The 25,061-nt window shown below is 42.0% G+C and overlaps 1 protein-coding gene across 1 annotated transcript in view; it reads left to right on the forward strand.

Moving 5' to 3' along the window:
* The first annotated feature begins 4,213 nt into the window (after nucleotides 1–4,213).
* The window catches only part of LOC148149875 (gasdermin-E-like), a 30,916-nt gene continuing 10,068 nt past the window's right edge, over nucleotides 4,214–25,061 (forward strand). The window contains exons 1-3 of the mRNA XM_087986883.1: nucleotides 4,214–4,336; nucleotides 11,597–11,654; nucleotides 24,357–24,484. Coding sequence (XP_087843009.1) covers nucleotides 4,214–4,336; nucleotides 11,597–11,654; nucleotides 24,357–24,484 — 309 coding nt within the window. The remainder of the gene's footprint in view (nucleotides 4,337–11,596; nucleotides 11,655–24,356; nucleotides 24,485–25,061) is intronic.

Here is a 25,061-nt window from a genome sequence, read left to right on the forward strand (position 1 = left end):
ATAACTGACTCGCATCTATTTTAAAATCCAAATCCCAAAATTTAGTATAGATTAAAATAAAACTTTCATTATATTCTGTAAGTTAACAATCCTTGATATACTGGGGTTTGAAGGAGCAAGTTGTTCGAGGTCCCACAAGTCACATCCAGGCCTGTAATGCCTCAGGCTCCCTAATCCTTTGTCCTCATGTAACACAGCAAATACCAAACCTTCCAGTCCCTTACTGTTTTCTTTATCAAATCTAAAACAATTTGGCAAGGAAAACTGTGTAGCTACTTCTTCACAGGTATAATTTTCCATGTGTTTACTGTCTAAGGAACCCAGAAGGAAACATCATTTACCGCCTATAATGTGGCTGCATGTGTATTTGGAGTTGTAAATGGCAAACATTTGAAGATTGATACATTTATTACAGCAACAAAAATGTTAATGCTTCCGAAAACTAATTACATTTGAATTTCATATTTGGATTGAAGTTGACTTTGGGAATTGCAAAAGCATGTTGTTAATTAGAATCAACATGAATTGTTTCTTATAGACTACATTTGGTTTTACTCATTTGTGGGATGTGGGAATCACTGGCTGAGCCAGCATTTATTGCCCATTCCCAGTTGCCCTTGAGGAAGTGGTGCTGAGTTCTTTCTTGATCACTATAATCCATTTGTCCAGATCGACCCACAATGCTGTTAAAGAGAGAGCTCCAGGATTTTGACCCAGCAACACTGAATGAACGATGATATGTTTCCAAATCAGAGGTTTGGAAGGGAAGTTGCAGCTGGTGGATTTCCCTTGTAACTGCTGCCCTTGTCCTTCCATATAGTAGCAGTTGTGAGGTGAAATGTGTTGTCTGAGAAGTTTTGGTGAATTTCTGCAGGAAATCTTGTAGATGGTATGCACTATTGCTATTGGGTGTCAGTGGCAGAGGGAGTGAATATTTGTGGATGTGCTGCTTTGTCTTGAATAGTTTCAAGATGTTAAGTATTGTTGGAGTCTTAAGTGTCATTGTTCTTTAAGAATTGGCTGGAATCATATGTGGGCCAGACCAAGTAAGGATGGCAGTTTCCTTCCTTAAATGACATTATTGAACCAGAAGGACTTTCCCTGACAATCGGCAATGGTTTCATGATCATCATTGGACTCTTAATAAGGAAATAAAAATTGGAATTAACGTCTATATCCACCATCTGCCATGGAGGAATTCAAATCCAGGTCCCAAGAAGAGTGATGGGAAAGGATAGACCAGATCTAAAAGTTGAAGTTCTAAATTGGAGAAAGGCCAATTTTGACGGTATTGGGGGCAGATGTTCGTAAGTAAAGGGATGGCTGGAAAATGGCGAGCCTTCAGAAATGAGATAACGAGAATCCAGAGAAAGTATATTTCTGTAAAGGTGAAAGGAAAGGCTGGTAGATATTGGGAATACTGGATGACTAAAAAAATTGAGGGTTTGGTTAAGAAAAAGAAGGAAGCATATGTAAGGTATAGACAGGATAAGTCGAGTGAATCCTTCAAAGAGTACAAAGGAATTAGGAGTATACTTAAGAGGGAAATCAGGAGGGAAAAAACAGGACATGAGATGTTGCCAGGGTTGGAGGATCTGAGCTACAGAGAGAGGCTGAACAGGCTAGGGATGTTTTCCCTGGAGCGTCGGAGGCTGAGGGGTGACCTTATAGAGGGGTGACCTTATAATTAACAAAATTATGAGGATAGGATAAATAGACAAAGTCTTTTCCCTGGGGTCAGGGAGTCCAGAACTAGAGGACATAGGTTTAGGGTGAGAGGGGAAAGATATAAAAGAGACCTAAGAGGCAACGTTTTCACGCAGAGGGTGGTACGTGTATGGAATGAGCTGCCAGAGGATGTGGTGGAGGTTGATACAATTGCAACATTTAAGAGGAAATTGGATGGGTATATGAATAGGAAGGGTTTGGAGGGATATGGACCGGGTGCTGGCAGGTGGGACTAGTTTGGGTTGGGATATCTGGTCGGCATGGACAGGTTGGACCGAAGGTAAAAGCAATGACTACATATGCTGGAAACCAGATTCTGGATTAGTGGTGCTGGAAGAGCACAGCAGTTCAGGCAGCATCCGAGGAGCAGTAAAATCGACGTCTCGGGCAAAAGCCCTTCATCAGGAATGCAAGCAGAGAGCTTGAAGGGTGGAGAGATGTCTCCACCTCTCCACCCTTCAGGCTCTCTGCTTGTATCCTGGAAGTTGGACCGAAGGGTCTGTTTCCATGCTGTACATCTCTATGACTGTATTTGGATTAAGAAGAATCCAAAGGGTTTTACAAATAAATTAAGGACAAAAGGGTAACTAGAGAGAGAATAGGGCCCCTCAAAGATCAGAAAGGCGGCCTTTGTATGGAGCCGCAGAAAATGGGGGAGATACTAAACGAGTATTTTGCATCAGTATTTACTGTGAAAAAGGATATGGAAGACATAGAATGTAGGGAAATAGATGGTGACACCTCGCAAAATGTCCATAATACAGAGGAGGAAGTGCTGGATGTCTTCAACGTGTAAACGTGGATAAATCCCCAGGACCTGATCAGGTGTACCCTAGAACTTTGTGGGAAGCTAGAGAAGTGATTGCTGGGCCTCTTGCTGAGATATTTGTATCATCACTAATCACAGGTGAGGTGCCGGAAGACTGGAGGTTGGCTAATGTGGTGCCACTGTTTAAGAAGGGTGATAAGGACAAGCCAGGGATCTATAGACCAGTGATCCTGACGTCGGTGGTGGGCAAGTTGTTGGAGGGAATCCTGAAGGACAGGATGTACATGTATTTGGAAAGGCAAGGACTGATTAGGGATAGTCAAGATGGCTTTGTGCATGGGAAATCATGTCTCACAAACTTGATTGAGTTTTTTGATGAAGTAACAAAGAGGACTGATTAGGGCAGAGCAGTAGATGTGATCTATGTGGACTTCAGTAAGGCGTTTGACAAGGTTCCCCATGGGAGACTAATTATCAAGGTTAGATCTCTTGGAATACAGGGAGAACTAGCCATTTGGATACAGAACTGGCTCAAAGGTAGAAAACAGAGGGTGGTGGTGGAGGTTTGTTTTTCAGACTGGAGGCCTGTGAGCAGTGGAGTGCCACAATGATTGGTGCTGGGTCCACTACTTTTCGTCATTTATACAAATGATTTGGATGTGACCATAAGAGGAACAGTTAGTAAGTTTGCAGATGACACCAAGATTGGAGGTGTAGTGGACAGCGAAGACGATTACCTCAGATTACAACAGAATCTTAACCAGATGGTCCAATGTGCTGAGAAGTGGCAGATGGAGCTTAATTCTGATAAATGCGAGGTGCTGCATTTTGTGAAAACAAATCTTAGCCGGACTTATACACTTAATGGTAAGGTCCTAGGGAGTGTTGCTGAACAAAGTGACCTTGGAGTGCAAGTTCATAGCTCCTTGAAAGTGGAGTCGCAGGTAGGTAGGATAGTGAAGAAGTCATTTGGTATGCTTTCGTTTATTGGTCAGAGTATTGAGGACATGAGTTGGGAGGTCATGTTGCGGCTGTACAGGACATTGGTTAGGCCACTGTTGGAATATTGTGTGCAATTCTGGTCTCCTTCCTATCGGAAGGATGTTGTGAAACTTGAAAGGGTTCAGAAAAAATTTACAAGGATGTTGACAGGATTGGAGGATTTGAGCTATAGAGAGAGCCTGAACAGGCTGGGGCTGTTTTCCCTGGGGTGTTGGAGGCAGAGGGGTGACCTTATAGAGGTTTACAAAATTATGACAGGCTTGCATTGGAAAAATAGGCAAAGTCTTTTCCCTGGGGTTGGGGAGTCCAGAACTAGAGGGCATAGGTTTAGGGTGAGAGGGGCAAGATATAAAAGAGACCTAAGGGGAAACTTTTTCACAGAGGAAGGTACGTGTATGGAATGAGCTGCCAGAGGAAGTGGTGAAGGCTAGTTCAATTGCACCATTTAAGAGGCATTTGGATGGGTATATGAATAGGAAGGGTTTGGAGGGATATGGGCCAGGTGCTGGCAGGTGGGACTAGATTGGGTTGTGATATCTGGTCAGCATGGGGGGATTGGACCGAAGGGTCTGTTTCCATGCTGTACATTTCTATGACTCTATTACCTCGGTCTCTTGAGTTAATGGTCTAGTGATAATGCCATTAGGCCATCACCTCCCCATGTGACTATACGTATTCAAAGTCCCATTTAATATGACAATAGTGCATCCCAATATGATTGAGGATATTCTGAACGTAAAGCTAGGACTTCATCGCCACAAGGACTGTGCAGCCGTCTCTCTTTTCAGTACAATTATGGACAAATGCATCCGTCGCAAGCAGTTTGGTGAGGATAAGGTAAGTATGTTGTTCACTCACCACTTGCCTCAGACCCAACCTAGCAACTATGTCCAGTAGGACTTGACCACCTTGGTCAGTTGTGCTGCCGCTCTTGATGATGGACTTTGAAGGCCCACACCCAAAGTACATTCTGTACTCTTCCAACCCTCAGTGCTTCCTCCAAGAGATGTTCAGCACAGAGAAGGATTTATCGACCGGGAAGGGCTGGAATGTGTAACGGAATGCAGTAACACTCAGAACTTTCCTCACCTATGTTTGTTCTGGCGTCATGAGACTTCATGAAGTCCGGAGTCAATGTTGAGGACTCCGAGGGCAACACCCTCCTGACTGCATACCAGTGTGCAGCCTGCAACAGGACATACCACAGAATGATGATGGTATAATCTGTGTGATTCAGTGAGTGTGACTATGTCAAGCTATTGATTAACTACACTGGTAGTCAGATCACCCAATTTTGTGACTAGCCCCGAAATATTAGGAAGGAAGACTTTGTAGGGTCAACAGGGCTGTGTTTGAAATTGTCATTTTTGGTGCTTTAGTCAATGCCAGGTTGTCTGTCTGGATCCTTTTTTGAAAATATCAACTGCTAAACAGTATAAGTGATTTCCAAGCCCATTTCAGAGCATAATTAAAAGTCGATGACATTACTGTAGATCGTGAATCACATGTAGGCCAGACCAGTCACTGATAACAGATTTCCTTCCTTAAAGGACATTAGTGAACCACGAGGCTTTTTTGCAGTTTCACGTTATCGGTTGGAGTTGAATGAATGTATTGGATCCTCTTGTCCAATTGTGTAATGGATAACATGCTGCTATGTTTCAGATTATATGTTCTATTTGAAAATAAACTATTCTTGTATTGTGAAAGTATTCTAACACAAAAGTGCCTTGCCTGCCATATAAATCTTGGAAGTAGGGAGGTGAAGAAGTTTATATGAAATGCAAAGTTAAATGTTTACTAGAGATGGACTTCTGTTCCTATCAGGATATTTCTGACATTTTTAACATTATTAAAATTACATCTCTCGTCTGAATTCAAGCCTTCCCAAGTTGAGAAACAGAAAGCAGCACTAATGGATCTGATTTCCTCATTTTGGAGGAGGTGTCACTAAAAGGATGTCACTGACCAGAACATCAAAGAGCAAAGCTCTCAAGGGCAATCAGGAATGGGCTATAAATGCTCGCCAGCCAGCGATGCCCATGTCATAGAGATGTATAGCACAAAAATAGACCCTTCGGTTCAACTCGTCCACACTGATCAGATATCTTAACCCAATCTAGTTCCACTTGCTAGCATTTCATCCATATCCCTCGAAACCCTTTTCATATACCCATGCAGATCCCTTTTAAATGCTGTAATTGTACTAGCCTCCACCACTTCCTCTGGCAGCTCATTCCATACATGCACCACCTTCTGTGTAAACAAAAAGTTGCCCCTTGGGTCCATTTTATATCTTTCCCCTCTCACCCTAAACCAATGCCCTCTAGTTCTGTACTCCCCGATCCCAGGGAAAAGACCTTGTCTATTTATCCTATCCATGCCCCTCAGGATTTTATAAACCTCAATAAGGTCACCTCTCAGCCTCTGATGTGCCAGTCACAGTCTATTCAGTGTCCTCCTATCGCCCAAATCCTCCAACCCTGGCAACATTATTGTAAATTTTTTCTGAACTCTTCCAAGTTTCACAACATCCTTCTGATGGGAGGGAGACCAAAATTGCACACAATGTTCCAAAAATGGCTTAACCTATGTCCTGTACCGCTGCAACATGCCCTCTCAACTCCTATACTCAATGCTCTGACCAATAAAGGAAAGCATATCAAATGCCTTCTTCACTATCCTTTCACCTGTGACTCCACTTTCAAGGACCTATGAACCTGCAAAGTCTCTTTGTTCAGCAACATTCTCCATTAAGTATAGAAGTCACTGATTTGTCTTTCCAAAATGCAGCATGTCACTTTTATCTAAACTAAACTCCATCTGCTACCTCTCAGCTCATTGACCCATCTGATCAAGATCCCATTGTACACTGAGATAGCTGAAAATGTGTTGCTGGAAAAGCGCAGCAGGTCAGGCAGCATCCAAGGAGCAGGAGAATCGACGTTTAGGGCATGAGCCCTTCTTCAGAACACTAAGATAACCTTCTTCACTGTTCACTGCACCTCCAATTTTTGTGTCACCTGCAAACTTACTAACTATACCTCCTATGTTCACATCCAAATCCTTCATATAATTGACGAGAAGCAGGGGACCCAGCACCAATCCTTGTGCCACACCACTGGTCACAGGCCTCCACTATCTTCGAGCAAGTTCTGTATCCAAATGGCTAGTTCTCCCTATATTCTATGAGATCTCACCTTGCTAACCATTCTACAATGAGGAACCTTGTCGAACGCCTTGCTGAAGTCCTTCCAAATCACCGTCCACTGTTCGGCCCTCATTAATCCACTTCGTTACATCTTCAAAACACTCAGTCAAGTTTGTGAGACATGATTTCCCACACACAAAGCAATGTTGACTATCCCTGATCAGTCCTTGACTTTCCAAATACACGCAAATCCAGTCCCTCAGGATTCCCTGCAACAACTTAGCCACCACCAATGTCAGGCTCACCTGCTTATAGTTCCCTGGCTTTTCTTTACCTTTGTTAAATAGTGGCACCATGATAGCAACCTCCAGTCTTCAACCACCTCAATCACTCCCCTAACTTCCCAGAGTTTCAGGGTAAACCTGGTCAGGTCCCAGGGATTTTTCCACCTATATGTATTTTAAGACGCCCAGCACTACCTCCTCTGTAATATGGACATTTTTCAAGATGTCACTGTCTATTTCCTCACATTCTGTATCTTCCATGTCCTTCTCCACAGTAAACACTGATGCAAACTACTCATTTAATATCTCCCCAGTCTCCTGCGGTTCCACATGTCAGCTGCCTTGCTGATCTTTGAGAGGCCCTATTCTCTCCCTTGCTACCTTTGTGCCTTTAATGTATTCATAGAATTCCTTTGCCAAAGCAATCTTGTGTCCCTTTTTGCCCTCCTGATTTCCCTCTTAAGTATACTCCGACTGCCTTTATACTCTTCTCAAGATTCACTCAATCTCTACTGTCTATACCTGTCATATGCTTTCTTCCGTTTCTTAACTAAAAACCTCAACTTCTCTAGTCATCCAGCATTCCCTACACCAACCAGCTTTGCCATTCACCCTAACAGGAATATACTGTCTCTGGGTTCTCGTTATCTTATTTTTGAAGGCTTCCCATTTTCCAGCCATCCCTTTACCTGCAATCATCTGCCCCCAATCAACTTTTTAAAAGTTTGTGTAATACCGTCAAAATTGGCCTTCCTCCAATTTAGAACTTCAAATTTTAGATCAGGCCTATCCTTTGCACCACCATCTTAAAACTAATAGAATTATGGTCGCTGGCCCCAAAGTGCTCCCCCACTGATACCTGTCCTGCTTTTTCCTGAATGAATTCTTAAACGCTCAGTATGAGTGTCCATGTGATAATTGCTGGCGGAAAATTAAGCAATTTCATTGCTCAACGGTTTTAATGAGTTAATATGATTGATTCAACCTGACAAAGATAGCTCAAATTCAGGCTTTGGAGAAGTTGTGTTTCACCTGATGGTATATTTGGAAGGGGAGTCAGGAAAATTTGGAATGAAAATAATTATATAGTTTTTTTTTCACAAGGGAATTAGGGGGACAAATGAGTTTGTGCTCAAAGTATCAATATTATGACAACGTAATTCATTTCATTTGTTTAATATAATCAAAATGTTGTTTACAATATTCTCTAAGGCCTACTACTCCTGACACACTTACTTTGTGTATTCACAAAGATATTTAAGGATAGACAGGTAAGGTGTTGAGAAGGAACCAGAAGACAGAATTTAATGAGTGATGACATCTAGGACTGAGATGAAGAGAATGTTCTTTTTAAGTCACTGAGTTGTGAATCTTTGGAATTCTCTAATACAAAGGACTGTGGAAGCCCAGTCTGTGTATATAGTTAAAGTAAGAGATTAGTAGATCTCTGATCACCAATGGTAAGGGGTTACGGAGGCAGTGTGGGTAAAGGCTTTGAAATCTTCAATTCGCCAGTTATTATTGGTTATATAGAATAATGGAGCAGGTGCACAGCTGAATGGGCTGCTCCTGGTCTTGGACTTAGTAGGGAGCACTGTGTTAAAAAAGTAGTCATTGACCAATGTTTTTCAAATATATGCATTAGATGCAGATGTTGCTCACTAGACTTGCATTTATTACCTGGGAGGGGGGCACTTGTCAATCATATTGCTATGGGTCTGGAGTCACCTGTAGGCCAGACAAGGTAAGGATAGTAGTTCCTGAAGGGGATGACTGAACCAGATTTTTAAAGTGATGGTAAACTGTGCAATGTTGCTATTAGACTAGATTATTATTCCAGGTTTTTTACACTGTCACTATATCATGATCTCTGGTGAAATGTATGGAATGAGCTGCCAGAGGAAGTGGTGGAGCCTGGTACAATTCCAACATTTGAAAGGCATTTGGATGGGTATATGAATAGGAAGGGTTTGGAAGGATTTGAGCCGGGTGCTGGCAGGTGGGACTAAATTGGGTTGGGATATCTGGTCGGCATGGACGGATTGGACCGAAGGGCCTGTTTCCATGCTGTACATCTCTATGACTCTATGAAATGTTCTTTGAAATATATTCAGTGAAACAAGAAGAACCAGTTTAAGTTTGCTTTTACCTTTGAAGGCCAGAGATACACCAAGTTAAGCTTGCCACCAGATTGTTAACACCCATCCAGTCTTACGTAAATTTATCGGCTCTCCTGGTTACTTTGATGGGCCACCCCCTCCTCAAAACCAGTGAAGACTGCCTCCAACACTTAATCCTCGCGAAGGAATGACTGCAATCACTCCGGAAGGCTGGGTTTAAAGCTCATCCACAAAAAGCGTGGCTAATATGGGATCACCAACCTTCCTGGGTGTCCACGTTGGTTCATCTGGTATTAGCGCTGGTGGGCACAGAAAAGAGACTATTCAACACCTGCCTTTGCCTATCTCAAAGACCGCACAATCTTCCTTCCTTGGGCTAGTGGAGGATCATTGGATTTTTATTCTTCAATGTCTGGAAACAACCCCATGCACCACATAAAGGCTGTGGTGACCAAGTCTAGTCAGAATGGACTCAAAAGTCCACTGAGGAGACTATACAGCAGAAAAGAGCTGTTGCCCAGACAGCATGTCTTATTGCTCCCAACCCTGAACAAGTTGGTGCTACACTAAAACGTTACACACTTATACTTTGCAAAGTGATTCAGAGAAAAGTGCTTCCTGTCTGAACCTACTTATTTGACTGATGAGAAATACCTGTCAGCCAGATATTCTGGGCCATCAGCTTTTCACCTACATCCTGGTTTCAGCAAGTTGATAGTTCATAGTGCACATACTCCACTAAAGTTCCCGTATTGACTGGTAACAAGGCCATACCGTAGGATATTGGCAATAACTCCACATGATCTGGAAGTAACCGCCAAACCATTGCCTCAATATTTCATCCATATGAGTGTCCTCCAGCCGCAGTGGATTTCCACACCACCTTCGTGTGGACAGAGTTGACTGATGGGGTGTCAACACCTTAAATGATGGATAGATATTCTACGAGGCAAGCAAAGCACACACCAGTTTAGCCAAATGAGACTACTCAGTATGGATACGTTCTACATTACATGGCAGATAAAAGGTTCTAATGAATCCATGATGTGGTTTTGTGAGGCTGTCCATCAGTCACCAAGTCAGCATACACTCCTGCTTAACAAAACCCCCCAAATAAAGACATAGAAATGTTGAATTGTATAATGTTTGCATGTTACGCTCTATACTTTGCTTCAAAATTAATATGATGTGGAGGTGCTGATGTTGGACTGGGGTGGACAAATTCAGAAGTCACACTATACTGGCTATCGTCCAACAGGTTTATTTGAAATCACAAGTTTTCGGAGCACTGCTCTTTCGTCAGGTGAAGTGTCCCAGCTAACCTGGGTGATCTTGCAGATGCCCTTGTCCTGAGTGAAACCATTCTACATTGTAAAATGTTACAGCAACAAACCAGTGACCCAAATTGGACTCTGCTTTGACTGTGCCACTAAGGTAGGATTGGGTGAAAAACTATCAGAAACCTGCACGTATTTATGTCTGCTAATATTGTTAATCACGTGTACATGAAACTATATTTTATCAAACTCTTAATATTTTTCATGTATTGCAATGTGACAATGATTGAAAAGTGCTTGCATGTTTATTTTAAAAGTTGACTGTGTACCTACAGAGATTTATTTCCTTCCAAAGTTAAATCGACTTTGAGTCCTCCAATTTTTCCAGTAGCGATTTTAGGCTAAACTTAGAGCAGCTGCAACGACTCCAGCTTGAGCTGAACCTTCCACTCAGCATCTAGCCTAAGCTCATTTTCTGCTTACTCCATCACACATCTGCTCTTTCCAGGTCAGTATCAAATAGGCTTGTTATATGCTCTTGTCCTTTTTAAAAAAAATTCAAGGAGAGTTAGTTTTCTCGGAGGTTTTATGCCATTTTTGTTGTGAACTAACATAGGGGAATCAAGAGAGCAAATGGATCAGGTTGAAACAGCCCATATAGCCTTCAAGAGGACCTGGATGTACTTGGTCGTGGGTTGTTAAGCAATATTCCTGCCACATAATTGTCATAATGACCACCTCATACAAGAGAAAACCTACCCCAATACTGAATTTCAACAGCACCAACATCAGTAAATTCCCTCTTAAATCTGTAGTCCCAAATAATCATTAAAAGGTGAAAGGAGAATGGCAGAAGTTAATACATTTAATGTCATGTGGCTCGGGGTTTGCAAAGCTCTTAACCATGTATGAACCTCCAATCAGAAAGCTGGTGGAATTTCATGGAACTGGCTGATTACAGGTGCAGCAGCTCTCAGGAAGTTTAATTTTGTATGGGAAAAAGAAGCTGCTTAATTTCCACTGATACGAGGTTCAAAATCCAAATGGAAAAATGTAGAAAACAGAGTAAAGTAATGGTACTTGGAAGAAGATATATTAATATCACAGGCAAGTTCGAGGAGCCATTGAAAGATGAGGACTGGACACCACACTGATAAACATTTATTAACTATTTAGACTATGTGTCGAGGCCTAGACTTCTGTGGCAATGTCTTCACTTAGTTTCCAGTTCTATCTGATCTGATGTCAGTGCTGATGTGCTCTAGCTTCAGGATAAAGCTACCAAGCATAAACTGCAAAGGGAGAAAGTGGTCTTCCACAAAGGTTAGAGCTGGGACTACTGTTAGCCCAATCTGGATTTAGGATCATAATTCAATATTCATATGTGCAACTGATACCAAGTTAGGTGGCAGGGGCCACAGCAGCTAGGGGGGGTTATGATGGACTGATCTCCTATTTCATTGCTATCATCCCACATTATCCCCTTATCCATTGGTTCCCTTAGTATCCAAAAATCTGTATTTTTGATGTACTCAAATGAGCATCTAAAGGTTTGCAACAGTTTGAATGAAGAAATGTTTTATCTCAGTGTGAATTACCCAAATCCTTATTCTGATACATGGGCCCCACCTGGTTCTAGACTTCTGGCTAAAGGAAATGTTCCTAAGCATCTACCTACAGAGGCCCTTAAAATGTTTTAGTCATTTCAATGAGGTCATCTTTGAGGAACATAGGGTATGAGTACTCAATTGCTCCTCATAGGGCCATCTTCTAATCTCTGGATTTTCAAAAAATCTGATTAGTTGTATCATGCCAACACAAAAATGATTCATGTATTCCTATTCCTTTAACCAACTTCAATCCGCGAAATGGTGTTACCCCCAAAACAGTGGTCATCTTGTGTTTCTGTAGGTTGTGCCCCTGCCATTGACCTTGGCTTTCTGGGTTTAAGTCTCACTCCAGCACTTGTTAGTCATGGAAGGACTCATAATGTGAAACACTGTGTTGTCAACCAGCTAATACTACCAGAATATCCCCACTAATTGCCCAAGTAAGTATGAAAAAAAAACTCAAACCCCTAATCTCTCAAAGCCAAATTTTGGGGAGAGACACAAACTGAGCCTTTGAGAAGGACAGACCAGAATATGGCGCAATCATCCACCTCATGGCGAACCCTAACCCATACCAATAACCTCAAACATTCTAACAGCTTTGACCAATCCATAGTAACTTCACCCAACATGTTAAGTTTTTCCTCATGTCCTGTTACCACCTATACTTCAAAAATAGGAAACTGAATGTGGGAGAAGATCAAAGGATTCTAGGAATGTAGATTAGCAGGTCATTAAAAGCAGCATTGCAGGTTAGGAAAGCAATTTAAATGCTTAAAATTCACTGGGATTTAATTTTATACATATAAATTTTAAAAGTACTGAGTTTATGTTCTCACTTGCCAGGATGGCCACAGCAGGGTAGGCAGCGTTCCGACACCTAAGCCCATCCACTCCCCAAAGCAGGCTGCCCGCATCCTTATTTCTCCTTTTCTTCTTTTCTCTTTTATCTTCATCATCATCTCCTTTTTGGAGGTATAGGAAAGAAACCCCCAGCTGGGACAAAGACGCAGGAGGCAGGCAGAATTCAGGCACATGCAGTCTTTATTCAAGCAGTCACAGGGTCATGCAGGGAGAGAGCCAAAGACCACTCTCACATCTGGCCTCTATTTGAGGCGACAATTATTCATGTAGTCTTTGGCTAAGACCGGAAGAGAAGTCAATGATGCTCTGATTTTCCCAATAAAATATAGTTTTTTTATATACATTTTCTGTTACACTAATCACATACAACATGGTTACTGTGCCCTTCCCCTTATTCTAAACATCCAATCCTGTGAAATACTTACCCAATGATGGATATTCCTATTTACAGCCCGAAGTTCCCCGTAATCTGATGATGATCAACAGACATGGTAATCACCCGGTCTTGAGATCTTTCAATGCATCTATTAATTTGCATTCTAAAGTTATTAGCTATAATTCTTCAGACATGTCCCAGACTTGCTTGTCTCTAAGGACTGCTTGAATTCTGTTATTCATTATATTCATTTGCTATCTCCATCAAATGTATTACTCCTCTTATATTTCCCACTGTCCTAATTATAAAAGATACAAAAGATAATTGGTTCTTACTCAGTGCTATACGATTCATACTACTAGTTCTATCAGAACTTTAGTTGTATGTACAGTTTTTATATCTACCCCTCCTGTTAGCAATCTTTAGCTAATGAGTTGTGAGCAATTTGTTTCTCACAGTGTGCACTAAGCATTCCTTTAATGATAAAGGGAAAGTCATCTGAGACCAGTTAACACTCACATCTATATTTGCATCTTTTCCCCAATGGTTTTAGTGATCTTTGTATTGTTGTTATATATGTGTATTTAGTTGAAACTTTATTGCTGGAACAGCACAGCAGGTCAGGCAGCATCCAGGGAACAGGAGATTCGACGTTTCGGGCACAGGCCCTTCTTCAGGAATGAGCAGAGAGTGTTCAGCAGGAGAAGATAAAAGGTAGGGAGGAGGGACTTGGAGGAGGGGCGTTGGAAATTTGATAGGTGGAAAGAGGTCAAGGTGAGGGTGATAGGTCGGAGTAGGATGGAGGCGGAGAGGTCAAGAAGAAGACTGCAGGTCAGGAAGGCGGTGCCGGGCTGGAGGGATCCGGCTGAGACAAGGTGGGGGGAGGGGGGATGAAGAAACTGGTGAAGTCCAAGTTCATCCCCTGCGGTTGGAGGGTTCCCAGTCGGAAGATAAGACGCTCCTCCTCCGACCGTCGGGTTGTTGTGGTTTGGCGGTGGATGAGTCCAATGACCTGCATATCCTCGGTGGAGTGGGAGGGGGAGTTGAAATGCTGTGCTACAGGTTGGTTGGGTTGGTTCGTCCGGGTGGCCCAGAGGTGCTCTCTGAATCGCTCCGCAAGTAGGCGGCCTGTCTCCCCAATATAGAGGAGGCCACACCGGCTGCAGCGGATGCAGTAGATGATGTGGGTGGAGGTGCAGGTGAATCTGTGGCGGATATGTGTATTTATAATCATGTTAATATGTATCTCTGATTATCCAAAGAATCTTTAACTAGAACCTACTTCTTAATATTGTGAATAAGTTCGGAGAAACAACTATTTCAAAATGCTGTTACTCATTGTTTTCGCAGCCATACTGTGACCTAGGCTGACTGCATGCTGTCTTCTGGGATGAGATTTACACCCCTTGTCCTAACTAATTCTTTTCGCCTAATAGGACAATATCCTTTCGTTAGTGAGACTGGAGTCAATCACTGTTATATAATTTAATGCAGTTGTTTGATCCTCTAGATTTTTACGAACCACAAACCCAATCGTTCAGTTGTGTCAGTTATTGTGGGAACTTGTGTTTCCCTTCAATGTTACAAATCTTCAAACTGTCTCTAACAAACCTTTTACAGCTGTTGTTTTGTGCAAGACTCTCTTGACCTTGGAATAACCCCTGTTCAAAAATGCCATTGTGTCAACTCATGATCTCACTTAAATGCTGGATCAGAATTTTCATTCTGTTTAACCACTTGTCAGCTATTTTCTGCATGGCTAGAGGGACAGCTTAACTGTTAGCCATTTTGTGTCTCTCAGATATGGGCAGCCCGAACAGGCGGCAACGATGATTGAAGGCAGCATTAGCAGAATCAGGTGGCCTGGGGTGGTCAGAGGCGAGAGCAGGAGCAGGCAGCCTGGGGTCAAGGTGGGGGCAAAGTTGAGCCCTTGTGAGGATTGTGAGCCCAGCATAGCCAGGCATTTATGGAATGTGGTGTTGAACTATTAACTGTGTTTCTTTGTTTTTCTACTTTTTAGTGAAAAGGACTGTAATGTTTAACTTTTTAATTTTGTTTTCCTTATTTTCCTTGAAACTAAGACTCTGTACCTAGGTACCTTCGTATCTAAGATGACGCCGTAAGTGGCAACTTGTAAACTTTTCACTGTACTCATGTGAGTACGTGTGACAATAAACCTAATTCAGATTCAAATGTTCAGCTTGTATGGAATCCATAGAAACACAGAAAATATGAGCTGGAGTAGGCTATTTAGCCCTTTGTTACTGCTCCACCAGTCATAATGATCATGGCTGATCATCCAACTCTATAGCTTGTTTTTGCCTTTTCCCTACATCTTTTGATGCCTTTAGGCCCAAGTGCTATATCCAACTCCTTCCTGAAATCATACAATGTTTTGGTCTCAACTTCCTGTGGTGACAAATTCCACAGGCTCACCACTTTCTGAGTGAAGAAATTTCTCCTCATCTCAATCCTAAATGGTGTACCCTATATTTATACACTGTGACCCTTGGTCCTGCATTCTCTCACCATTGGGAAAATCTTTCCTGCATTCACCTTGTCTAATCCTGTTAGAATTTTGTAGGTTTCTATGCAATCTCCCCTCATTCGTCAGAACCCAGTGAATATAATCTTAACCAACTCAATGTCTCCTCATTCATCATTCTTGCTTTTTGAGGAATCAGTCTTGTAAATCTTCGCTGCACTCCCTGTATAATCAGAACATCCTTTCTCAGATAAGGAGAGCAAAACTGCACACACTATTCCAGGTGTGGTCTCATCAGTGGTCTGTATAATTGCAACAAAACACTCCTGTCGTGTACATCAATCCTCTTGCCTGTTGCACCTTAATTGACTGATGTATTACACAGGTTTTGTTGCACATTCCCCTCTCTCAGCTTATGACCATTCAGATAATAGTTGCCTTCCTGTTTTTTTTTTACCAAAATGGATACCCTCACATTTATCCACATCATACTGCATTTGCCTGTCCTCTTAGCTTGCCCAAAACACTGCTGAAGCATCTCTGCATCCTCCGCGCAGCTCCCTCTCCCACTCAGCTTTGTGTCATCTGTCACTTTGGAGATATTTCATTTAGTTCCTTCATTTAACTGATTGTTGTATATTGTGAGTAGTTGGGATTCTAGCACTGATCCTTCTGATACCCCACTAGAGACTACCTCCCATTCGAAAAAAGACTTGTCTATTCCTAGACAAAAACAACAATTGTTCGAAAAATGTAGGTGGTCTCCAGCATCTGTGGAGAGACAGCAGCGATTCCAAATCCATTTCTTACTTTCTGCTCAATAAGTACATAACTCATGTCCACATCATTGCGTCAGTTATCCACTGACCATAAAATTTGGATTCAGGAAATATCACCGAGATCTCATTTTTACAGCTGTACCGAGTAAGTAGCACTTGTGGCTTTTAAACCTCTATTTTCAGCTGTACAGGACTATTCATGGCACACAGATTCTTCTGAGACCCCACAGCTTCCAGTACATGACATATTGCTGCTTGCTAACTCCAAAAACTCTGCCTGAATTCGAACAGCACAGAGACATCCAACAGCTCTTGGGAATCCTTATTGAATTCCCTGCACAGAATCTGTGTGTAGTTCAGCTATCTTCCCAGAGGTACAGAATGAAAGCACCAGACATGGAGTCTTCTCTCTCGCTCCCTGACGTATTCACAAACTGCCAGACTTCATCTGTCTCCTTTGAACTTCTCTTCAATGACCTTTAACTGGCCTAAGTGATCTGTCAAAAACTTTGCAATTAATCCTACAATTATTTCTAAGCAGAATTGAGTGTAATTAATATTTTGAAACAGCCAAAAGTAATAACCTGGAATGAAATGTGCCTTGAACATTATATTCTCACAGAATGCTGTCTTCTGTAACACAAAGGAATGTTACAAAAAGAGGGAAATCATTAGAGTCCGATAAAAATGTTCTTAAGTTTCCAAACTGCACAATTAAGCAACTATCCTCTGCTACCTTATTAATTCATTCTGAAGTCAGATAATGAAGTAAGACACCAGGCACTAATATTTTTTACTTAATGTCAGATTTATTTACGCAATGCAACATCACAAATATCGAATGTCTCTCTATGACTCAGTTTCCTATTGGTCTCTCTTTATAATGTGTTCAAGGTAGTTAATCAAACTGTGCATCTTAACATTAATAATAATTAACATGTTATTATAGTCTGCAGATTTTTGATGCTGAATCATTAGTTTTTGAGGAAGAGGTGACTCTCATTTTAGTTTCAACATGGCATTTTGCATGGTGCAGAGCTTGGAGATCACATATCACACCATTCAATTATGTCATTATAATGTGCCTACTCAGTGTGTTGTTTCCAAAGCAGTTGTCCAGCTTTGTGCCATGTCTATAATGTGTGGTGAGTAAAGATAAAAGACAGCTCCATCCGACGTGTAACCTAACTCACTTTTATTTCCTAACCAGAATTAAATTGCAGTGATACAACACATTTGCATCCTTGTATGAGAATCATTTATGCAAATCCTTGCCAGGAGGTCTATCATATTAAATATGATAGGGGTTCAAATAATGAGATTTGATAATGAAGATGAATAACTCAAAGTTGCAATGAACCATTCAGCTGCCAAGTAATTAGGGAGCCGCAACACATTATCTTTCTGCCAACTACAGCCAAAACCCACTACCAGAGATATATTTCCCTCCCCACCCCATGTGCATTCCGTAGAGACCATTTCCTCCGTGACTTCCTTGTTAGGTCCTCGCCTCCACCAACCCACCCTCCACTTCCGGCAACTTCCCTTTCCGCTGCAAGAGGTTAAAACTTGCACCCACACCTCCCCCCTCACCTCTTTCCAAGACCCCAAAGGTTCTTTCCACATTCAGAAGAGATTTTCCTGCAAATCCAAACACCACTTCAACACCCCCCTCTCACTTGCCAAGGACATGCAGGTCCTGGCCTCCTCCACCGCCAAATCCCGGCCACCTAACGACTAGGGGAAGAGCGCCTTACGTTCCACCTTGGGATCCTCCAACCACATAGCATCAATGTGGACTTCACCTATTTCCTTGTCTCCCCTCCCCCCACCTCATCCCAAATCCAACCCTCGAACTCAGCACCGCTCTCTTGAACTGTCCTACTTGTCCATCTTCCTTCCTACCTATCCCTTCCAACCTATCACCCCCTCCACGTACATCTACCTATTGCCTTTCCAGCTACCCCTCCCCCCCCCACCCCATCCTCCTATTTATATCTCAGCCCCCTTCCACATCCCTACATTCCTGATGAAGGGTTAATGCTGCCTCGGATGCTGCCTAACCAACTGTGCTTTTCCAGTGCCACACTCTTTGACTCCATTGTGCCAGAGTTTTACTGACTGAGAAAATGTATATTTGAGGATCAAGATCCTAAACCCAAGATTAAGCAGCATGGTGGCTCAGTGGTTAGCGCTGCTGCCTCACAGCACCAGGGACCCAGTTTCGATTCCTGCCTCTGGTGACTGTGCAGTTTGCACATTCGCCTGTGTCTGCATGGGTTTCCCCCCACAATCCAAAGTTGTGCAGGTCAGATGAATTGGCCACGCTAAATTGCCCATGGTGTTGGGTGCATTAGTCAGAGGGAAATGGGTCTGGGTGGGTTACTCTTTAGAGGGTCGGTTTGGACTGGTTGGGCCAAGGTCGTGTTTCCATACTGTAGGGAATCAAATCATTAAGTACTGATCCCTGCACTGCTATATATGTTTGGAGACTTGGACAACTTTATCAGGCACATCAAATCACTGGAGTATTATTGTGAGTGGTTACTTCACAAGATCCTCCAAATCCCAGACAAGAAAATTGATCCAGTCAACAGCATTGTCTCCCAAATCGAATTGTTTAACATTGAAGCACAATCACATAAAACCAGTCCAAGTGTAAGGGTCGTGTAGTTCAATTCCTGATAACAGAATCTCTAAATGACTGCTCTATTTGGAAAATAGTCAGTCCAGGAGACACTGAAGAGGACAGTAGAAAGTATTTAGCAATATCCTAAAAACATTCTTGAAGATGTGAAACATCCCTGCCATGGCCTTTGATAGGTCAATTCAGAGAAGGCTGATGTGGAAAGGTCCAAACGCATTGAGAGATGTTGGGAACATGCAGAGGGGCAGATGCGGTACTGGGGGAGTACACAAACTGTAGAGATTGTAACAAGGTCAGCCAGGTGGATATCATAGAATATGAATTCTCTGATTGGGGCTGTTATTCTGGTCCAATCAGGGAGCCCGAGCTGGTAGAAATAAACAGGAGTGGGCAGGCAGTCGGCCCTAACGACCCCCTGCAGCGGGCCGTGGAGGGGGTCGTTAGGGCCGACTGCCTGCCCCTCTTCCGTGGTTACGTTAGGGCCCGGATGTCCTTGGAGAAGAAGCACGTGGTGTCGACCAACACCCTGGAGTTGTTCAGGGAGAGGTGGGCGCCGCGGGGAGTGGAGTGCATCATTTCTCCCTCCAACTCTATTTTGATTTATTCCCTACCCTCCCCTTCACTGTTTTGATCACACAGCACTGCCCTTTGATGTGAAGGGCAGTGTTTGTCACTGGCCACCCGGGTGTTTTCCTATCTTCCTGGTGGTGGAATTTGAACAAAGATTCGTGCACTTTGTGTCTTTCACTGTGTCTCACACCTGCACACACACACACCATGTGTGCTGGGGAAACAATAAGCACTACCGCACTTAGGTGGTAGTGTGGGGGTTAAATTTAAAAAAAAAGAAAAAAAGAAAAAATAAATAAACAGAAGAGTGTATTTCCTACAAAAAAAAAAAAAAATAAAATAAAAAGGAGAGTTGTCACTGGCCACCCGGGTGTTTTCCTATCTTCCTGGTGGTGGAAATTGAATAAAGATTCGTGCACTTTGTGTAAGAAGAAGAAAAAGAGAAAGAAAAAAAATATAAATAGGAGTGGGCAGGCAGTCGGCCCTAACGACCCCCTCCAGCGGGCCGTGGAGGGGGTCGTTAGGGCCGAGTGCCTGCCCTCTTCAGTGGTTACGTTAGGGCCTGGGTGTCCTTGGAGAATGAGCACGCGGTGTCCACCAACACCCTGGAGTTGTTCAGGGAGAGGTAGGCGCCGCAGGGAGTGGAGTGCATTATTTTTCCCTCCAACTCTATTTTATTTTAGTCCCTACCCTCCCCTTCACTTTTTTTTTCATCACACAGCACTGCCCTTTGATGTGAAGGGCAGTGTTTGTCACTGGCCACTCGGGTGTGCAAGGACTCTCCTCCTTGAAGGGGACTGTCCCTGAATTAGCTGCCCTGCATCGAGAGAGAGAGGAAGGAAAGAAGAAGAAGAAGAAGAGGAGGAGGCAGAAGCAGAAGGTGAGAGATTTCGAGTCTGGGGCCTACTTTTGGAGCTGCAGCCTGGGCCTCACCCAGCTCAAGGCAGTGTTGCTGCTGACCTGGGGCCCACTCCCACTGCTGGTCTCTGGGACCCCGCCCGGACCTGCCTCAGCTGTTGCTGCTTGGGGCCTACCTCACTGCTGCTGCCTGGGACTTGCCTTGGGGCCCCTCCCAGGACCTCCACCACTGCTGCTGTTATTACAGGCCCACCTCCACTGCTGCTGCCTGGGACTCAATTTTGGGGCTGCCTGGGACTTGCCTTGGGGACCCTCCCCAACAGGTCTGCCCCCCCACCGCTGCTGCAACCAAGAGCCTGCCTAGGTCTTGCCAGAGGCCTGCCTCTACTGTACAAACACTATTTAGCTTCACGTAATTGAAGGAGCCGCTGACAATCTCACTCTCTCATACAAACAAAACTCCTTTTGATTAGTATAATAATGAATCTGAACAAATTATCTTCATCTTTGGTAGTACATTACTTAAATCTTGCTGAAAGGAGACTTTAAGTTGAAGCTTTTCCTTTTGCAGTTATCAGAATGAGGATGTAAGAAGTAGACCAGAAGAAACGGAATTATATGGAGTGAGAAGAGGTGTGTTGGCTGTGCATTCTAACAACTGGTGGGCCCTATCAAGTAATATTTTCTGTTGACCATTCACAGCTGGCAGCTCAAGTAGCTCATGCTTGTAAACCTTAAATGTATAAGTACCATTTAGATGTGATCCTGTTATCATAAATCATTTATTTAATAATCTGGATTGTGCTAACAGTTACACCGGAAAACCATTTTAGATAATCATCTAGGAGAAAGTGAGGACTGCAGATGCTGGAGATCAGAGCTGAAAATGTGTTGCTGGAAAAGCGCAGCAGGTCAGGCAGCATCCAAGGAGCAGGAGAATCGACGTTTCAGGCATAAACCCTTCTTCAGGAATGAGGAACGTGTGTCCAGCAAGCTAAGAAACATCGATTCTCCTGCTCCTTGGATGCTGCCTGACCTGCTGCACTTTTCCAGCAACACATTTTCAGCATTTTAGATAATCAGCCAGGATCACAGTGTGATACATTTGCACGAGCTTGAAGCTTGCATATCTAAGTACTCGGAACCCTTTTTTCATGTGGGCAAATGTAATTAGTGCATACGCTGCACCTTTGGAAAAAAAGAATGTGCATGGAGACAGCCAATAGCAACAGTCTCTGACTAATCAGAATCCATCTGCCTGATTGGAGAAGAAAAATTGACAGTTAACTGTCCTTGTTGCATTTCCATGCCAATAATGACCCAACCAACTCTTCAGTGGTATCTTTTTATTTCAGATTTGTTTCTGCATTATTATTCTAATTATAAAATAAAAAGCTTTAAACTCTCATCTCCATTTAGCAATAAGTTGAAGAGTGTGAAGCTGGAAAAGCACAGCTGATCAGGCAATATCTTAATCCGCTTTCTTGGACATTTCCAGAACTTGTATCATTTCCAGGGTCTTGGTGCTTTGAGTAGATATTGGCAAAATAATACTGTACTTATAATCATACCCAAAGCACTGATCTTTTTTTTCATGGAAAACTCTTGGATTAATTCAAGTATTATTGGTGCTTAAATTTTGTTTTCTGTAATAGCTAGATCCAGTAAAGCTGTAGATGTTATCATATATCTCTGGAGTAGTTGGAACTTGAACCCACGCCTCCTTGCTCAGAGATATGGACACTACCAGTCTAGAACAAGATCCCACTAAATGAAACCGAACATTCCACACTAAAGAAAATACCAAAAGCATCTGAACAAGAAGATTCTAGCATAGTTAAGCCAGGGGTTGAAAGATAATTGGGATAGGTGGGAATGTGGATTTGAGCTTTCAATCAGATTAGCCACAGTCACATTAAATGGTGTGGAGCAGGCTCAAGGGGCTGAGTGGCCAACCCCTGATTCAAATACTCATAAGGGTAGCATAGAAGCCAGTTTCAGAGGGAGACACACCAGCATTAACCTCTCAACCAGCCACTATAGTTTCTTCCTATTGATAACTATAGGAATGTTGTAAATCCCCTATTAATATTTGTGATATGCATGCAATTAATCCACATGTGGTGTGCTACATTATTATACAACTTTCAAATCTAATGTGGAACAGTAAACGATTAGTATTTTTTTCTGGGAGGATAATATCAGTTTATACAGAAAAATGTGCTTATGACTGAAAATAATATTTACTGACATGAGTAACCAGCTGGTTTCTGGTAGTTTCCTGGGCAACATAGGTATTAATAGCACATTATCTGACTGAAAGACAAATTGGATTCCAGATGGTAAAAAAAGACTTCCATATTGTGGATTTTTATCTGTATTACAGAGACCACAAACTGTGAAAACATTCCAAATGTTGGTGGTGTGGTTTGGAAGTAACTTCTGGCTTCACCTTTGGCATTTAAAAATATACATTTGAACTAGGAACAGGAGTAGATCATTTAGCTATTTTAGTATGATCATGATTGATCTAATTGTAATCTCAAATCCACATTTCCAACTACCTTTTTTATTCCCTTATTTACCAAGAATCTATACAATCTCTGCAATCAAATATTCAAGACTCTGCTACCACTACATTTTCAGGAATTGAGTCTCAGAAGAATCATGCCACTTTTAAAAGAAAGAAAACTCAATCCTTCTATTTTAAATGAACAACCCCTGATTTTGACAGTGTGACTTCTAGATCTGGATTTCTCCAGAACAGGAGACATCTTGTCTGCATCTAATGTGTAAACTCTCCTCAGAATCTTGTGTTTAAATCAAGTTGCCTCCTACTTTTCTAAACTCATGCAGCCACAAGCCTAGCCTGTCCTGGCCAGGATAAGTTAGGAATTCTATCTCCATGATAGTATTGATTAGCTCTGGCATTTCCAGGATGATTGTTCTCACTGGTATGAGGTGGTGAAGATTCTCTCAGAAATGGATCAGTAACTGTACTTTCAAGTTGAAATTGAGTTTTAAACTTTACTTGGTCTACCTTTAATTCAACAAACCAATCCAATTGATGGATTCTTGAACAATGGTGTAAACCCTAATTCAGGTATTAATGTTTGTTCACAAATCTCATTGACATCAAGCTGTATATGCAGTTTAATTTATACATTATCTTCTGCTTTGATAGTTGCTTTCCCAGGTAGCTATACAATGGGGGTCAGTTAGTTTAATTTTCTGGATGACTGGTTTGCAATTCAGTGAGGTATGGTGACCTCTGGTTAAATCACCATCAGTCCTCCCTCTCTCTGATGAGGGAATTGCCCTATCATCTGGTAAGGCTGTGGTTACTTTACCTTTAGTTATAAAATAGTGAGAGCTTAGATGGAATGGAGCAGTGTGATAACCAAGAGTTGGAGTTTATCAAAGCATTTAAAATTTTAAAGATCTTGGATAGCACTTTCCTGGTGTAATGTGAATCATGTCCGTTTGCTAAACATCAAATTTGTTTCATTGAAAATAGAAATTTGTGTTCTATTGCCCGTTTATGCTTTATGCCATTTGATTGAGAAGTTCATTTGCTTATGCTTAGAATTCCTGCGATTACATTTCAAGTAGTCTGATTATGAAAACTAGAGATTAATGACTGATCTTTGGGAAGTCTATGCAGTTATTCGTTTAACGATAAGTTTGGTAAATATGTTCAAAGAAATAGTGGTACTGGATTTCACTATTGATATTAAGTGTTTTCTAGACAAGTTTAGGTAATTACGAATGGAATCTAAATATTGATGCAAATTGATTTAACATTGACGATGATAGTGACATCCATATCTTCACAGCTATTGAAGAGGCTCAGCAACAGCTGCAGCCATTCTGTGAACTTTCTGAGGACAAATGTCAGCAATTATTTAAATATTACTGTGAGTTCTTGTACCACGAAGACGTGATTACCCTTCTTGAAAATGTTGTAAGTATAATATTTTGGGTGACTGGCATCCTTATCTGCAGTGAAATACAGTAATCATTTTACATAGTTTGAAGTAGTGGAACATGACCCAGAAGCATATCTAAGAAATAACTAACACTAACAATTGTTTGTCCATGATGGAAGTAAATTTTGTTTTGTTTTTGTTCATGTATTGGTCTTGCAAATTAGATCATCCCCTCTTTTCATTTCCATACAACGAGATGCAATGCCAGAGCTAGTTCATAAGACCCCAAGTATTGAAGTAGCCAGCAACGGGATAGCACTTATTGTCTCATTTTCAATTGTCAAAGACTCATCCATTCTCAGACCTGAAGATACACAGAATGAGCCTATAACCATTCCAAATAAATACATTGAAGGGAACTGAAAATCTACCCCTTTATTTTCTCATTCCTCCAACCCAGCATGGCTTTCATAGTCTTGTGTTTAGAGTAATGTAGTATTGAGGAATTTCAATCTTCTCAGGAAATTATCATGAAATTAGATTGACTGGCACCGTTGTCACTTTTTTTTAATGAAAAAGTGATACCCAGTGAAGCAACCTTTGATTATAAAT

Source organism: Chiloscyllium plagiosum, unplaced genomic scaffold (genome assembly GCF_037043375.1).
Source record: "Chiloscyllium plagiosum isolate Xiang-an unplaced genomic scaffold, Cpla_swu_hap1 HiC_scaffold_5, whole genome shotgun sequence".
Classification (NCBI taxonomy): domain Eukaryota; kingdom Metazoa; phylum Chordata; class Chondrichthyes; order Orectolobiformes; family Hemiscylliidae; genus Chiloscyllium; species Chiloscyllium plagiosum.